General features: G+C 41.5%; 1 protein-coding gene across 1 annotated transcript; it reads left to right on the top strand.

Annotated features, from left to right (window-relative positions):
- The first annotated feature begins 3632 nt into the window (after positions 1 to 3632).
- SEC22B (SEC22 homolog B, vesicle trafficking protein) lies at positions 3633 to 18758 on the top strand. Its single transcript, XM_089692633.1, has 5 exons — positions 3633 to 3788; positions 7605 to 7714; positions 8919 to 9079; positions 11047 to 11193; positions 16757 to 18758. Exons 1-5 carry the CDS (start codon positions 3714 to 3716, stop codon positions 16909 to 16911), a joined length of 648 nt encoding a protein of 215 aa, XP_089548759.1. The 5' UTR covers positions 3633 to 3713; the 3' UTR covers positions 16912 to 18758.
- Positions 18759 to 18980: the final 222 nt, after the last annotated feature.

The raw sequence follows: 18980 nt of genomic DNA on the forward strand, positions 1-18980 counted from the left end.
AAAGTGGAACTCTGGTTTGGTGTAAAGGGAAATTCTGATATCAGGTAGTCTATGGTCACCAGAACCCCCCCTTACATCAGAGTTCACAGCATTCCCCTTTACATCACAGTTCCCACTTACATCAGGGTCTACAGCATTGCCCTTTATGTCAAGGTCCACAGAGTTCCCCCTTGCACTGTAATTGGGTATCCTGAAGACTCTGATGTAAAGGGGAACTCTGAGGGTACTGATTTAAGGGGGAACACTGGGAACTCTGATGTGAGGGGGACTCTGATGATCACAAACCATTTTCCGGAAAATGAATACACTAAGGTAAGGTGGATTACTAAAATAAGGGGGAATCTTTATATCAGTGCCCCCCTTACCTTACTGTTTTTACTACCCCTTACATCAGTGACCACCCCCTCAGACTGGCCTTGCTGCGTTGTCACTGACCTCCCCTCAGGTGCACCGTGTATGGCTCAGTCAGACGGTCCTCTCCAGGTTCCAGCTTGGCGGGTCTGATTTCATCCTATTTTATCCTCTCTACGCCTGACTCCTCCCGTGACCCGCATCCCGGCGGTGCTCCCACTCTTGACTCCTCTCCAGGCTCCCCCTCAGAGACTGCAGACATGATACAAGACAAATGTGGTCACAGCTTGCAGACATGATACGAGAGATAGTCAAGAGACTGTGTGCATGATACAAGAGATGGTCAGAGACTGCCCAGACATAATGCAAGAGATGGTCAGAGACTGCAGCCATTCTGCAGGAAAATGGTGTCCAGGATTTTATAATTGCTCTGATTAATGCCTGTTTAATCCCTTTGCAAGTATTATTATGGCAATTACCTCAATGTAATTTACCTACTATCCATGTGTACATTATTATTTACCTCTATATGTCTTTTTAGAAATTCCTCTTGTATCCATGCCCCCTGAAGAAGATTAAAAAAAATAGAATGATAGAAGCGCGCCGGGGTAGTCTCCCTTTCTTTGGGAGTTTATTTCATGTTGTGAAGAAAGTACCTTGTAGTATTGTCAGAGTCAATTTTCCCTAAAAAATATTTTTTTTTAAGTATGTTTATGGAATAAAGCATGCATCTTTTTAAAAGAAGTTTTTATGAGTATATATACTATGGTCCCTGCATTAAAATCCCATATAGGAGGGCCCGTCATGTGTATTCATATTGGGGACGAGCAGCTAGATACTCAGCTTTTTGGTTAAGAGATACTGCAGAGGATACGGCAGTGTACAAATGTAGTGAATACCAAAACATTGTGAGCTGCTATTTGCAAAATTAAAATATCAAAAACCTCAGTGAATCGCCCACAGTGATCACACGCTCATATCCAGTATGTTGTGCAACCAAAATTATTTCACATAATGCCGTGCTACACTCTTCTTATCCAATATTACATGAAAATATATACATACAGAAAAAACAATTAATCTAAACTTAAATGATAAATTATATGCAATAATGTCCACTTTCAAACTTCTTTGTGCAAGAAAACCAATTTCCACTTCAAATTGCACTTCTAAATGCCAACACCTCTTTGTGCCAAATGTAATCACTTATTTGTGAGTTCCCGCCCCCAGATGTGCTCTCACCTGTAAAAAATTACCGAACCGTTACATTAGGTCATATAGCGCTTGTGTGCCTCATATAGGGTTCAAAGTCATATTACCACAGAGATGGATGTGATTCTTCTTTTTGAACTGCGTGCTTCTCCTATGTTACTTCTCCTACTCACGCAACTTGTAGTTCCATTAAAAAAATACAGCAACTTCATGCATCTCTGCCCTTTTTATTTAATGGCCTGCACTATGCAGTGGCTATAGAGATACAGTATATTGACAAAAGTATGGGACGCCTGCCTTCACACGCACATGAACTTTAATTTACATCTCAGTCTTAGTCTGTAGGGTTCATTATTGAGTTGGCCCACCCTTTGCAGCTATAACAGCTTTAACTCTTCTGGGAAGGCTATGGGAATGTTTGATAATTCTTCCAGAAGCGCATTTGTGAGGTCAGGAACTGATGTCGGACGAGAAGGCCTGGCTCGCAGTCTCCACTCTAATTCATCCCAAAGGTGTAGTATCAGGTTGAGGTCAGGACTCTGAGGCTAGTTCCTCCACTCCAAACTCACTCATCCAGGTCTTCATGGACCTTGCTTTAGTGCACTGGTGCACAGTCATGTTGGAAGAGGAAGGCGCTGTCACCAAACTGTTCCCACAAAGTTTGCAGCATGAAATTGCCCAAAATGTCTTGGTATACTGACACCTTAAGAGTTCCCTTCACTGAAACAAAGGGGCCAAGCCCAACCCCTGAAAAACAACCCCACACCATAATCAACCCTCCACCAACATTTACACTTGGCACAATGCAGTCAGGCAAGTACCCTTCTCCTGGCAAACCCAGACACATCCATACGATTGCCAGAGAAGAATGATTGGTCATTCCAAAGAACATGTCTCCACGGCTCTAGAGTCCAGTGGCGGCGTGCTTTACACCACTGCATCTGACACTTTGCATTGCACTTGGTGATGTAAGGCTTTGATGCAGCTGCTTGGCCATGGAAACCCATTCCATGAAGCTCTCTACGCACGGTTGTTGTGCTAATCTGGATGCCACATGAAGTTTGGAGGTCTTTAGCTATTGACTCTGCAGACAGCTGGGGACTTTTGCGCACTGTGCGCTTCAGCATGAGCTGACCCCGCTCTGTCATTTTACCACTTGGTAGCTGAGTTGCTGTTGTTCCCAGTTACTTCCACTTTGTTATAATACCACTAACAGTTGATCATGGAATGTTTAGTAGCAAGGAAATTTCAGATGGACTTATTGCACGGGTGGCAACCTATCACGGTACCACGCTTGAATTCACTGAACTCCTGAGAGTGATCCATTCTTTCAAAAATGTTTGTAGAAGCAGTCTGCATGCCTAGGTGCTTGATTTTATACACCTGTGGCCATGGAGGTGATTGGAACACCTGAATCCAATGTTTTGGAGGGGTGTCTCAATACTTTTGGCAATATAATGTTTATTGTATAATAGTGTAAAATTTTAGGACATAAGACCCAGCCAGTAAATGCCTAATTGTTATACCTCATGTACACAGGGGGTTTGCCCCACTCTCCTAAACACCTTTCCTCCTGACAGCAGTGTTTTAGCAGAGAAAACGCTTGATGCTTGTAAACGCACCTTAGACGCTTATTCATTTTGTTGGCCAGCAATGAATTAACTCCCAATGGGGTGCCCTACGTACAATCAAAACCATGAAACTTTTGAAAAACTGTTCAGCACCAAAATGCAAGGTACTTCCGACAAAGTACATCTGTGCCATGTGTCTGCACAAGGGTTTTGCACATATTCCCCCTGTGCACAAATGTGAACCTAGCCTTACACCTGGCTCTATCCCTCCCTCTAAAGACCTCCAGTCATAAAGAGATAAACACTCCAGAGAAATGAAGGACACCTCTGCTATGGTGTTTAAAAGCTGCAGAAAATGTATGTCTAATACAACAGGCTGTCAGTGTGGACCTGGCCATACATAGTGTTGTGGTGTGCAGATTGGGGAATGCATTCACAGTGACGGAACCTTTCTGTCTCGGAACGTTTCTCCCTTGCCAAGGCGGCCCGGGGATCGAAACCACCGCTACGGAGCCATGCTAGAAACACTTCCGGCCAACTCATCGCTGTGTTTGTCTGACAGGCACTTCAGTGGCCAACATGGTGTTGTTGACGATGATCGCCCGAGTGGCGGACGGCTTGCCTTTAGCAGCTTCAATGCAGGAGGACGAGCAGGTAGGGAGGGAGCACAGTGTGGGGGTTGTGCCTCTACTTCCATTGACAGACTGGACTTGTGTGGGGTCCAGCTGTGGCTGACATATGTCCGGGTGTGTAGGAGAGGTATGACTGAATGCCCATCATGGCAGATGGCGGGGATGTTTGCAGGTTTTAGTATGGTCAGTACGGTCCTGTACTACTGCCATGAATACTTGGCTGTCACTGGGCTGATGTATGATGGGAAGGACTTCCTGCCCCACCAGTAGTTTTCTGTATTTATTTCAGATACTTATATAGTGCTGTCAATTTATATAGCACATTATATATATCATACATTCACATCAGTCCCTAACCCTCAAGGGGTGTACAATCTAAGGCCCCTAACTCACATTCATACATACACATACTAGGCCAATTAACCTTCCAGCATGTCCTTGGAGTGTGGGAGGAAACCGGAGTACCCGGAGGAAACCCACGCAGGCACAGGGAGAACATGCAAACTCCAGGCAGGTGGTGCCGTGGTTGGTATTTGAACCAACGACCCTAGTGCTGCCGGGCCTCAGAATTAAAGGGAAATCCGTCCTGTATGACATTTGGTTTCATAAAGCATGGTGCGAGATAAAACGGAATACACGTTTTGTTATTTTAAGAAAATACTTGCTTTCACTTTAAAAAAAAAAAAAAAATCTATTTAGGGTACTTATACAGTGCCGTCAATTTACGCAGAGCTTTACATATATATTATACATTCACATCAGTCCCTGCCCTTAACTACGTGCCAACCGCAGATAGCCAAATGACGGCTACACTGCGGCCGGCTAGTTCTGGGAGGGCATTATATGACGTCCTCCCAGAACGCGCTCTCCTGCGCACCCCTGGCGATCTCTTACAGACACAGCTGATCACGTGATGTGGTAAAAGGCCAATGACACGCTGATCACCGGGAAATGCAATTACTGGTTCTCGGCTGTACTTTCCTCACGCTGTCAGAGCGTGAGGAAAGTACTGCCGAGAACCGGCAGTTGTCAGAGCAGGGATCAGCACCGATTAGTGCCCTGATGATCAGTGCTCAGCAGCTCCACCCACTAGCTCGGCCCAGCAGTGCCGCCCACTAGCTCCACCCACCTGTGCCCAGCAGTGCCACCCACCAGTACCCATCAATGCAGCCCAGCAGTGCTACCACCAGTCAGTGCCCAGCGGTTGTGCCAGTCAATGCCCAGCAGTGATGCCAGTCAGTGCCACCTATCAGTTCCGCCTATCCGTGACACCTCATTAGTGCTGCCTATCAGTGCTGCCTATCCGTGACACCTCATTAGTGCTGCCTATCAGTGCTGCCTATCCGTGACACCTCATTAGTGCTGCCTATCAGTGCTGCCTATTCGTGACACCTCATTAGTGCTGCCTATCAGTGCCCTTCAGTGCTGCCTCATCAACGCACATCAGTGGAGAAAAATTACCTGTTTGAAAAATTTTATAATAGAAACAGACATTTTTTTTTTTCAGATTTTTTGCACACTATTTGTTTATAGCGCAAAAAGTAAAGCGCCCAGCGGTGATTAAATACCACCAAAAGAAAGCTCTATTTGTGAGAATAAAATGATAAAAATTTTATATGGGTATAATAGAGCATGACTGCACAATTGTCAATCAAAGTACGACAGCGCTGCAAGCTGAAAATTGGCCTGGTAAAGAAGGGGGTATAAATGCCCGGTAGGCAATTGGTTAAGGAGCGTACAATCTAAGGTCCCTAACTCCCATTCATACATACACATACTAGGACCGGTTTAGACAGGAGCCAATTAACCTACCAGCATGTCTTATTCCTTCTGGCATTTCAGTGTTGCTGAACTCCTGCAACCTCTTCCAGCCACTTCCTGTACTCCATGCACACACTGCTGTATTGGCTGCACATCATTGTTCAGGGTTGGCTTCCTAAGGGTGAGAACAGCAATACATGCCTGGGCATTGAACGTCAGCACTGCTGTTCAGGCTACATGACCATGGACCCATGCACTGCAAATTCCGGGTGTCCTAGGATTGCATACAGCCACCCATAGACATAGAGCGGGTGAAGGCGGCTGTATGCTGCTATCTGCATAAAATGGCACACACACAGACATAATGCACCTTAGGTGCTACTTTACTCAACTATTGACACCTAGCTGTAAACAACCATCTTCACCTTCATGTCTTTGAGTGGCTGTACACAGCACTAGGATATCCAGCACACCAGAAATACATGGTGTCTTTACACTGCATGGACAAATCATGTACATGTAGCGTTAATGTGTGCGTCAGAAGCTTATGTGACAGGGTAGCAATGCAGGAATGGAAGACAGGTTCTCACCCTATTACAGGAAGTGCCTTCATGGCAGGATTACCAGGTGTTAGTTTAACCACTTGCCAACCACGTTATAGCCGCAAGACCTCTACAGCACGGTCATCTACTCTGAGAGGATGTTCATGGATGTCCTCCCAGAACCACGCCCCCAGGACGCACATCAGGCACGCTCTGTGACTGCTGTGTCCTTTGGACACAGCTGGTCACAGATCCGGGTAAAGGGCTAATCACAGCAGCCCTTTACCATTCGATAGCTGTGTCCAATCACATGTAAACAAACTTACTGGTTGTCAGCAGTCCTTTCTGCTGTGTGAGGAAAAGAGAGCCAATAACTGGCAAGGGTTGTCAGTACATGGTTTACACTGATTATCCTTGCGATCAGTGCAGCCTCATGAGTGCACATCAATGAAGAAGAAAAATTAATTATTTGCAAAATTGTAAACAGAAACTAAAAACTTTTTTTTCACAATTTTCAGACTTTTTTCATTGTAAAACTGCAGAGTTATGTTACATTGACACCAGGATCTCTGGGGCAGCTTTGGGCGGCTATTCCAGCACAGGGCCACTTCACCCCCACCGCTGGACAATGCAAATTGCCTTGTCTCTGGTGTGGCTGGTTCACATCACTACCTGCTGGCGGTGTGCAAAGAAAAAGTACTGTATGCAGTTCTTTTTTCAAGTACAGCGCAATCACCACATGCCAGCCGATATAACTTTGACATGTCATTGTGTGACATTTTAATAAAGTTTGTTTAAAAAAAAAAAGCCTGGGTTCACACTGATGCGTGCGGAATTCACAGCGTTTTCTATGCAAATTCCGCACTGCATCACAATCGCACCTTGTTCATGCGAACCGCTGTGGGTGTGTATGTTAAGTTAACAACACTCCGAAATTGGTCTGCAAAACGTGGTGCGATGTGCAGAATCGGATTGCATGGGTGTAAATACCCATGTGATCCAATTCTAGTGCGGAGCAAAAAAAGGATCCTGCACCTTTTCGGTGCGGATGCGGTGCGATTGGAGCCATATAAAATGTATGGCTCCAATCGCACTGCACACAATTCGCATGTGATTTGCAAAGGAATGCAGTGTGGTTCCTATGCGAATCACATGCAATATACCACACCACATAAGTGTGAACCCAGCCTTAAGCCTTGTAGAAACTTGTTTTGCCTACTTAAGAGCAATCCACAGTGGATTACTCTTCAGAGGGCATTTGACAGTTGCAAAGAGTTGTTCTATCTCCTCACTGCATGTTTCAACCCTTTAAACCCTGCAACGACTTGCCACAACTTCGTTCATTGTATCAGCTGAAGAGGTCATTTTCAACAATGCAGTTAGTTCCAGTTCCTTCACTGTCCAGTCAGAAGGCCATGTTTTTGGTCAAGCTCTGCTTATGGTTCAGTGGAAGTTGGTAAGCTTGTTGTACTGTCTGGTAGAAGTGCCTGGATCAAAAACTGGCATTTAATCATAGTCTTACTTGTTTTTTACAGTCTGGAAGAGATTTGCAGCAGTATCAGAACCAAGCAAAGCAGCTTTTTCGAAAACTTAATGAACAGTCACCGGCACGATGCACTTTAGAGGCAGGAGCCATGACATTCCAGTAAGTACATGAAAGAGATTCTTTCATGAGTTAAAACTGCAACATGATAACATATTGAGGGAAGGAGCTATTCCCTGAATCACTGCATGCTAATTCAGTTCATTGTTTGAGATCTGCCTAGATCATCAACATGGTACATAAGGTGAGCAGTGACTATCAGACAGAACCTTCTTACACAATGTTTTACTTCTCAGTAGGTCCCTTTTATGAAGTCCCAAAGACTTCCATTACTTTTGCTTGAAAATGCAGAGGCATTTGTATTCATTATCAATATACTGCTGTACTTATTCTAATGATTGGTTTACTTAAATAATTTAGAAGCAGAGCTTTTGCACATTTAGGGTTCAGTTGGCTTTGGAGCAACTGAATGTCACTGAATATGCTGAGTAGTTACATAGTTAGTTTGGCTGAAAAAAGACAAAAGTCCATCCAGTTAAAAAAAAAAAATTATAATCCTATACCCACAGTTGATCCAGAGGAAGGCAAAAAAAAATACCTTTCTGATCCCCCGAGAGGCAATCGGATATTCCCTGGATCAACTTTAAGAAAGAATCCAGGCCTTTTTTAAAGCAATCCACTGAGCTGGCCAGAACCAACTCTTGAGGGAGTCTATTCCACATTTTCACAGCTCTTACTGTGAAGAAACCTTTCCGTGTTTGGAGATAAAGTTTCTTTTCCTCCAGACACAAAGAGTGCCCCCTTGTCCTCGGTGATGACCTCAGGGTGAATAGCTCTACACCAAATTCACCATATGAACCACTGATGTATATATATACATGTTGATCATATCCCCCCTTAATCTCCTCTTCTCAAGAGAGAATAAATTCAGTTCCTCTAATCTTTCCTCATAGCTGATCTCCTCCATGCCTCTTATCAGTTTGGTTGCCCTTCTCTGTACTTTCTCCAGTTCCCCAATTTTCTTTTTGTGAATTGGTGCCCAAAACTGAACTGCATATTCCGAATGAGGTCTTACTAATGATTTGTACAGGGGTAAAATGATATCTCTCTCTCTGGAGTCTATACCTCTTTTAATACAAGGATTTTGCTCGCTTTAGAAACCGCACAGTACATTAATGAAAAAGATCCAAAATAGAACTCAGAGTGTAAAATAAAAATACATTTGGTAAAGACAGGTGTAGATGGTAGCTCTATACTGTACTTTGCTCCATTTGGAAACTTATAATTGATATTTTTTAACCTACAGCTACCTAATTGAAAAAGGTGTTTGCTATCTTGTACTGTGTGAAATGTCATTTCCGAAGAAGCTGGCATTTGCTTATTTAGAAGATTTGTACAATGAATTTGATGAGCAGCATGGGAAGAAGGTACCAACTGTATCCAGGCCTTACTCCTTTATAGAGTTTGGTGAGTTATTAAAAAAAAAAATGACCTGCTAAAATTGAATATAATAACCAGATGTGAAGAAATGTCCTTGGTAAGCAAAAATGTAAAAACTGTAAATCTAGATAAGCATATAATGTAACAGAACTTGAAAATGTATTTTTCATGTATGCAGTGTGTATATTCTCATTAAAAATATTCTAAAAAGAAAATGTGAACTACACAAGGAAAAATGGTTCAAATAAGTGACTTGGTACTTTATTTTATTTTTTTTACTAAAAAAAATTGCATACCAATTAGCCCAGTGAAATAGCATGTACATTCAGTCTGTGTGAATGGGGGAAACATGAATGTTATTAAGCTATTTTCCTACACTGCTCAAATATTTTTGATTGATTTGGCCACTAGATGGTGCTGCATCATAGGATATTCCTGTGATATGTCATGCCATCTAGTGGCCACATGTGGTATTTTACCGTTTTAAATCATTAAAAAATATTCAACCAGCATAGGTAATATTATAGGTCACTGCTTGAAATTTCCACTCGCCTGCTCACCAATGGCGAGTGGAAATTATGGTGGGGGCGAGTGTGTCCCCCAGGGCAGTCTTGCTGAGCAGGCTCGGAGCTCAGGCCGGATCTGTCATTGGCACTGGGAGCCGTCAGGCTGCTCTATAGCTGAGCGCAGTGAAAGCAAAGCAAGGAGTGTGTGCTGTGCTCTCTGCCTCCCCCTAGAGTGCAGTACCCGGATCTGTGAGTGAACAACGTAGTACAGCAACTTTTTCTGGGGGGGGGGGGGGGGTACACGTGTGTTTGTGTATGCATGTACAATTGTACATGTGTCTGCGTGTATCTACATGTGTCTGTGTACATGTTTGTCTGTGTGTGTGTGTGTGTGTACGTGCATGTGTCTGTGCGTGTGTATTTCTGTGTATGTACATGTATCTGTGTGTATGCATGTCTGTACGTGTGTGTGTGTGTGTGTGTGTGTACATGTGTCTCTGTGCGTGTGTGTGTGTACAGGTGTCTCTGTTTGTGTGTTTGTTGGTGGCGAGTAACTCTAAGGCCTGGCTATTAGCTCAGGACTTGAAATTTTAAGCCCTGATATAGGTAATGTATGTTCTGCATTATCATTCTACTTGTGCTGCCAAGTGCACGTCTGTGAAATCGGCACTTGGCTGTCAGTGATAAGCTATGGTTTGCAGAGGATCCCAAGCAGATCAATGAGCAGTTAAACATCATGAGCAATTGCAGACGGGCCAATTTTTGATAAGAAACATTCTGTGCATAATGCAACTGGTGTGGGAGCCAAGTATTAAACTAATATATATACCTCCAGAGTTCTCAACACTTGCATCCAATCCAGTCACTGTGTGGAAATATTTTGGAAAGGTTAATTGTTCCAGAATTACTCTACAGCTTTATAAAACAGACAATATAAACTATTGAAATATTCCATCCTATCTGATCTCTTTAATCTTTGATTTTATATCTGCTAAATACATCAGACTGACTGAATTGGTAGGACAAATGATTCAATCTAGCAACATTCAGTTAGAATATCTTAATGAATGTTTCATCAAATCATGGGGTTAATACATGCATGGCCAAGCTTACACTGGCTATACACTGTTACTGTTAGGTTTTTTTTTTTTTTAGCCCGCTAGCTGAAAAAAACCCCAAAAACAAACTGATTCCTCCATTCACATAAACAAGGGGGGTGGAAGATTCCAACCTCTCCCCCACAGGGACTCATTGGCTGCAGCCTGTTTGATGGAAACATATCCAACATGTCCCTTCGACTGAAATCAAATAAACAGTTAACTTCTGGTGGAGCCACACACTGATCAAAATTCAGTCGGCAGCAGTCAATCAGTGTATGGCCAGTATAACACTACTTTAGTATCCAAACTAAAAATAATTACAGGATTTCCATTTTATTTAGCTGAAAACAAAACTGTTCTGCTAAATAATTGTGTTGTGTTTTTGTAGATAATTACATTCAGAAGACAAAAAAGTCCTATATTGATAGTCGAGCAAGAAGAAACCTGGGCTCCATTAACACCGAGTTACAAGATGTGCAGAGAATCATGGTGGCAAACATTGAAGAAGTCTTATTACGTGGAGAAGCACTCTCAGGTATGTGTATGTGAAACATTAGAAACAATGTTGGGTGGTTTTGACTTTGATATCCAAGTATAAGTACACTACATATGCCATTTCTACAGAAACACTGTGAAGTATTGTTTGTTGAGGGGAAAAAGTCAGCTGCACATGGCTAGTAACAATTTTTTCTTTGTTCTGAAAATATTATTTTGAATTTCACCATGGCCTTTTCTCAAATGTACTACTATGTGGGGAGAGTCAGTGTGAAAAACCATCAGATCAGTCTCGGTGATAAGATTGAAAATTAAGGGGTCCTTTAAAGTGCTAACACCCCAAAATGAATAGGTGTGAATAAGTTCTTGGTGCTGCAGATTGAAGTTTAACCACTTCCCTACTGCACTATAGCCGAATGTAAGGACATTATTCCACTGCACAGCTTGGTGTCATCTGCAAAGACTGAAATGGGATTTTTAATCTCAGACCCAATTTAGTTTATAAATATATTAAAATGTAAGGGTCCCAACACTGAACCTTGGGGTACACCAATGATGACCCTAGACCATTCAGAGTATGAATCATTAACCACTACTCTCTGAATATGATTTTTTAGCCAGTTCTCTACCTATTTACATACAGATTTTTCCAAGCCTGTAGACTTTACATTACACGTTAGCCATGTGTGGGGAACTTTAACAAACGCTTTTGCAAAATCCAAGTATACCACGTCCACCACCACCCCTCTGTCGAAGGTTTTGCTTACCTCCTCAAAAAGAAACCAGATTTGTTTGACAACTTGTGTCTTTCATGAATCCATGCTGTCTGTTGCTTAAAATATTTTTTTCCAGCAAGAACTCATCTATGTGGCCTTTTATTAAACTCTCCAGTATCTTCCTAACTATAGAAGATAAACTAACAGGTTTATAATTACTTGGTAAAGATTTTGACCCCTTTTTAAATATAGGCACCACATTGGCCTTATGCCAATCCAGTGGTACTATGCCAGTCATTAAAGAGTCCCTAAAAAATTAGAAACAATGGCTTTGAAATGACAGAGCTCAATTCTTTAAGGACCCGTGGGTATATGCCATCCAGTCCAGGTGCTTTATTCACCTTTATTCTGTCTAAATATTTTTTGGATCTTATCAATTGTGAGCCAATGTGGATCATCTGGAGCTGTGTCAATAACATGCCGATTATGGACAAGAGCTCCCCCATGGTCCTTTGTATACACAGAGCTGAAAAAGGTATTTAATAAATTTGCCTTCTCTTTATCCCCAGTTACCCATTCTAGATTATTTTGAAAAGGGCCTACTTGCTCGGACCGAACCTTTTTTAATATTAATATATTTGAAGAAGTTTTGGGGGTTTGCCCTGCTATATTTTGCAATCTCGTTCGTTTTCAATCTTTGCGGCCTTCATTTCCTTTTTGCATATTCTGTTATAATGTATAATGTTATAATTCTGTTTGTAATGTTTAAACGATGACACTGTTCCTTCATTTTTATATTTAAGAAAAGCTCTTTTCTTATTATCTATAGCTCTTTTAACTTTGGCCATAAGCCACATAGGTTTGATTTATTTTTTTTTAGACTTTTAAACTTGTTGCCCATGGGAATATATTTTGCAGTGTGTTCACATACAGTCTTTTTGAAGAACTCCCATTTCTGTGTGAAAATGAAATCATGTTATGGTCACTGCTACCCAGATGTTCTTTTAGACATTCCTAATAAGCTCTACATGGTTTGAGATTACCAGGTCCAGCAGAGCATCAGTCCTAGTTGGGGCCTCTATGAACTGTACCATAAAATTGTCCTGTAGTAGGTTTAACATTTTTTGCCCTTTTTAATTGTTCCTACAGTGCCATTACTCCAGTCAATTTCCAGGTAGTTAAAATCCCCCATTATTATCACTGTCCCAGCCCCTTTGATTTATGCAAGGAGCTGAGTGTCCACCTCCTCATTAACACTGGGATGCCTATAACAAACTCCAATGATTACCTTTGTAGTACACACCCCCATGTGCAGTTCCATCTATAATACTTCAGCCTTATCAATACTCGCCATCAACTAGGTCCTCTTTCACACTCGCTCTGAGATCACTTCTCACATAGAGACAGACACCACCACCTTTCCTATTTACTCTGTCTCTCCAAAAGAGAATATAGCCAGGAATATTAATGGCCCAGTCATGTGAAAAATGAAGCCAAGATTCATCTATACCAATTAAATCCTAGTTCTCTTCATGCACCAATGCTTCCAACTCACCTGTTTTGCTTGGCAGACTTCTGGCATTGGTGAACAAACACTTTAATTCATTGACATCTTAAACACACGTGTTTTGCATATTTTTTATTTTCACTCAAATGGTACCAATTCCACTGGTTACTTGTAACATGGGAACCTTCTTATCATGTGCCATAGCCCTCCCCCCATCTTTCCCCATTCCACCCACCAATAAATACTGACCCCCCCCCGATGCTATTTTAAATACTCCTCCAGCCTTCCCATAAACCTCTCCCCCAGCACAGCAGACCCCCTTCCATTTAGGTCCAAAGCATATAGGTTGCACCCCAATGAAAAGTCAGCCCAGTGCTTTAGAAACCCAAACCCTTCCCTCTTACACCCGGTCTTCAGCCATGCATTTAGTACTCTGATCTCCTCCTGTCTGTCCTGAGTTGCGCATGGAACAGGTAATATTTTGGCGAATATCACCTTGGAGGTCCTTCCCTTCAACTTGCAGCCTAGTTCTTTAAATTCTGTGTTCTGTGAATGAGAACACTACAAAATCTGACAGCCTTTGAGGCTGTCGGCTTGTAGTCAGGGAACTACCACAGTATTGTAGAGCGCTGTGGTAGTTCGAGTCTTCCTGTCAGTAAGTATCTCCTTGCACGTATGGGATGTATGAGCAAGCCGATACAATGACAGGGTCAGAGGGAGACCTGCATGGCACCAGCGATTTACTGGTGCTATGCTTTAGAAGCTCCAGAAACAAAAAATAATAAATGCACATTTTTTTTTACCTGCACCTTTTTGGTAAAAGGTGAACTCATCTTTTTAAACAAAAATTAATAAATGTACATTTTTACTTAGATTTTTTTTGTTTTTGTAGGAGTCTGGAAAGCATGCAGTACTCCTACAGACTGCCAGTGTAAGCTGTGTAAGCTATCTGCATCATACGGACAGGCAGTTTCACACTGACAGGAAGAATCTATGACTGCCAGAGCTCTCAACAGAGCCATGGTAGTTAATTGAGAGCTACAAGCCAACAGAACCTTGTGAATGAATGTTGTGGCCGGGCAGGTGGAGCCCCTCACGGCCACTTTTTTTTTCCTTTTTTTTTTTTTAATTGGAACATCACGTGGGGTATCAGTGTGTGGGGGCGGCTTCTACAGTATCCTGTTATACCCCGAATGTGGTTGTAACGTTTAACCTGTTTCAAAAGGTGAACTTATCCTTTTAATGTTTGATTTACAGTGGGGGACAAGGTACTCATTCAAATAAGGAGAAAAGGATATCTGGGGAGATAGGCCTTATTTTAAAGGGGACTTCCAAATTTCAATAGGTTCTTTCTCCTGCAGACTCTTACATCCACTGGGTTGGGGATGTGAGGATGAAGCTCATCTTAGGGACAAGTAGGGGAATTAACTAAGACTGAGGCAGCCAGCATCCGCAGTAGTTGCGAATGGCAAGCAATTGGCTTCTAGCTTTTTTTTTTTTCTTTTTTCAAAGCTGTGCATGGGTTCATGAGCACGGATAATGTCTGTTTGGGTTTTAGTGGGTAGCCCAGTAAGGTTGTGGGTTTTGTTTTGTGTTTTTTTGTTTTTTGTTTTTTTTTTTGTTTTTTTTGCCAGACCCTTATCCACTTTAAAATAAGTGGACCCCCAGATATGTCACCTCCCCCTGCATGAATTAGTGAAGGATACATAGTACCCCATTAAAAGACCTAGGCTTCCTCGCTCAACTCTGCTGTGTCCTAAACAGGAAGGAGGACTGGGGATCCCAAACTTCACAAGTACCATTATGCAGTCCAACTATCTTAACTACTTAAATACCACGCCACAAGAGACGTGCCTCTTTGGGTCAGATTGTGATCCGCTAGCATTTGACAGCTTGCTGTGGCATACCCCACAGTAATGTAAGACACTTACAAACCTGAATACTCTCCACTTCCTGACTATAAGGAACAGGTTGAAATGACCTTCTGACCTGGTTCCTCTTCACATTCCATTGCTTTTTCTTACATCAACTAGCACTTTATCCTGCATATCCCTCCCCTTCCTACTTTCAGCATTGGATTCATTTGAAGTTGATGAGATTGTATCAGATGGTCATCACATCACAATTTAATCCATTTCCAGAGTTACAGGAGTATACCAAACTACCAAACTCTGAGGTGCTCATTACCTTCAGATCAAACTTTTCTATAGTGCATTAGGCTGCCTATTCAGTGCTCTTGATCAGATGACCATGTTCAAGCACCTATGCTTTTCCGATCTCCATGTGATGGGAGTAATGCCTAAGTTGTATCTCCACCTGCTCTCCAAACTGTCAGTCTCTCTCCACTTACATATTTAGGACACTGGACCACTGGTCTAGATTTGACACTGGAGGCAGATGATTGGACAGAGATTTGGCAAGCTACGCATACAGCCTCTCAGAATATCATGGCTCTTGAGACTACCAGTATGATGCTCTCATTTGTTGCTGGCAAATACAGCCAAGTATGTCCCCAAGTATCCTCCAACCTGTTTCTGGGGATGCAGGGGGCTCAGGAACATACCTTCAAATTTGGTGGACTTACCCTATAGTTAAATCACTTGGGTCTGATATTTTCCACCTTCTCTCATAGTTCGATATTGAGATTCATCTGGACCCCAAGGTAGTTTTGCTCAATATGTGCCTACCAGAGCTAAGCAAGATGCAATTCCCTCTATTGTTTCAAATCACCACATCCTCTAAGCAAACAGCCAGAAGACACACTTGCTCTGCCTCCTTGATACAGAGAGGTCTCTCCTCTGCTTCCAAGAACCCATGGACCATGTCAAAATACAGACAACCCTATAAGATATAGTACGCAAATACCTGAAAATCTAGCAACTTTGGTTGGGCCATTGTCTCCCCCTGATTTTTGGCACCTCATTGCTTGAGACTTGACATTTTTAGTCAGATATTAGTAATTCCAAATAGGTCAAGAACCGTGGCTTACACGACCCTGGGTAGCCAATCAGCTTTTAAGTTCATCTTGTTCAATTAAGCCTCGACATTAAAACCTGGAGGCTGATTGTTTTCTGTTTAGAGCTGCACCAGATTTTGCACTCTCCAGTTTTAGTAACTCTCCCCCACAGTGTAATCCACCACTTTGCATTTATATTTTCTATATCATTCTTTGTTGAACATTTCAGCCTCCTTTATGTTAACTCTTCGGTTTCAGGTTTACACGTATTACGTTTTTTTTTTTTTTCAATTTCAAATTCTAATAGATATAAATGTATTTTGTTTGTTTTTTTTTGTTTTTTGTTTTTTTTTGTTCTGGTCTGTCTGTATATTTCCTCACTATAGTCGATGTCTGTTTATCTATTGTCTCTTCTATTTTGCAGCACTGGATTCAAAGGCCAGCAACTTGTCAAGTTTGTCCAAAAAATACCGCCAAGATGCAAAATACCTGAACATGCGATCCACCTATGCCAAGTTGGCAGCTGTTGTAGTGTTTGCCGTAATGCTTATTCTGTATGTCCGGTTTTGGTGGCTTTGAAATATAATACAGATCAAAGAAGGCTGTAGAGGTTAAACGCTGGAATATTGGCTGAGGTCTTGGACAGTTAATTGTTGCCATCATCTTTGTCTTTTAACTGATAAAGCAGAATAATAGTAGTGTGGAGTCTTCAGGATCATCCGGTTTTGGATTGTAACATCTGAAAGGACTGGCTCAGAGATGGAATTATTATTTTCTGAATTAGAAGACCAGAAACATCTGGAATTTAAAACGTTAGCAGTTCTTGTTTTTGAAATGTCAAATCTACTCACATTTGAGAATTCTTTCTATTACAGTTCACTTTAAAATACTTGATCGTTTATTTAACAGCACAATCCTTTGCATGCTTAACAGTTATCTGTTTCCTGCTAGAAAGCAATATGGTAATACTTGCCAGGAATAGTGTACTAGGTTGTCAAGAAGGAAAATAAATCCTGGCTTCTCAGAACAAGCCTAAAGCTGATAGATACATTTCATATAGCATGGCTTTTTCATGAGGAAGATGGTAGGTTGTGTTTATAACAGTCTGTCTGCCTTATTTATTATAGTGTCCTTAAAGTATATGTGAACTCTTACCTTGGAAAAAAAACCCATTCAGTTTAAAATAGAGGCAAAACGTGTGTGTGTGTGTGTGTGTGTGTGTGTGTGTGTGTGTGTGTGTGTGTGTGTGTGTGTGTGTGTGTGTGTGTGTGTGTGTGTGTGTGTGTGTGTGTGTGTGTGTGTACAGTATCTCATTATAGATACATTTTGCACTGGAGAATTGCACGTAAGCTGGCCATACAACTAGGTAGATTTACAGTTGAACATCTGTGAGAATTCTCCTCAGTACATTCAATGACTTGATGAATGATGTTTGAAAGTATTTCAGAATTTGAGGTTGTGGTTTTTTATATTCAATTTTGAAATGAATGTAATTTCCTGAATGAAAACTACATTCACTGTTGAAATTTGTTCAAGCAAAACTTTTTGTCCTGCACCTTTGAATTTTCTCATCACTGTGGTTGAAAACAAACAATTTGACCCCACTAACAGTTTGAAAATTGACTGAACTTTCCTGAAGATGTGTTTCTTTTGCATTATTATTATTTAACAAAATTCTTCTAGTACATGTCCAGCTTTAGAAAATGCTTGCTTTGGGGGGGGGGGCAATTGTATTAGGTGAAGAGTTGACCATGGCTGTTTTTGTTCAGTGTGTAATCTAGCCTCCCTATTGGTGCTGTCACACTTTGTAGCCATTAAGAAGGCAAGGAAAGACCTAGTTGATTGTTCTCCAAATAAAGCATGCATTTTATTAAGAGAAGTATGGGTTAACAAAAAATACCTAGGTATATGCCGCATAGATCTCAGCTGCATCTGTCCTCTGCCACATCTAAGACTGAGAACTGAGCGATCAAAGACTGCTGATCACTGAGTTCTCACTGAGCCTGCAGAGAGCTAGTGACTGTCAGTAATTGGCTCTTTGCTCTGCCCCTACAGTACTCATACTTCTACTTTAAGTAGGCCAGGTATTTCACAGCACAACTAAATGTGTGTAGACACCATTCTACAAGTAAGTGGTTTCTTTCTCTGATTGCAATCAAAGGTTTGCTTTACAGATGCTTGGATAAATAAGGCTGACTAGTGTGTATATTGTATATTTATCACTTCTTACTGTAATTTTTAAGACCAACCAAAAAAGTAAATCTGTTTAAAATAAATGTACACAGGCATAATCAAACCTTTCATTTCTCAGCGACTGTTTGGATCTTTACTAAAAAGTTTAATTGGGAGAAAAATACTGGAGGATATGTTTGGAAGATATAAGTTGTTTTTAATGTAATTTAATAAATAAAGTTTAATTAATTTTAGTCCTAGTATTCCAAATTGTAGGGAGCTTCTATGTACATGTATGCATATATTTTTCCTGGGTCCTCCCAAGGCGACCATAATTAAAAGATGACCCCCACCATCTGCTTGTGCAGGAGTGAAACAAAACTAATATATCAAGACTAAAACAATACCTTTTCCCATCATGGGGCTCTATTTAAATTCTCTATCAGGTACAAAGGAGGCTCCTAGTGCAGACCTCA

This window comes from Staurois parvus, unplaced genomic scaffold (genome assembly GCF_062004578.1).
Source record: "Staurois parvus isolate SC_StPar_1 unplaced genomic scaffold, SC_StPar_1.0 ptg000597l, whole genome shotgun sequence".
In the NCBI taxonomy this organism is placed as follows: Eukaryota; Metazoa; Chordata; class Amphibia; order Anura; family Ranidae; genus Staurois; species Staurois parvus.

Coding starts and splice junctions, on each gene's coding strand:
- SEC22B (XM_089692633.1), top strand. CDS start 3,714: ATGGTGTTGTTGACGATGATCGCCCGAGTGGCGGACGGCTTGCCTTTA. Junction 7,715..8,918: donor GCAGGAGCCATGACATTCCA/GTAAGTACATGA, acceptor TTTAACCTACAG/CTACCTAATTGAAAAAGGTG. Junction 9,080..11,046: donor TTACTCCTTTATAGAGTTTG/GTGAGTTATTAA, acceptor GTGTTTTTGTAG/ATAATTACATTCAGAAGACA.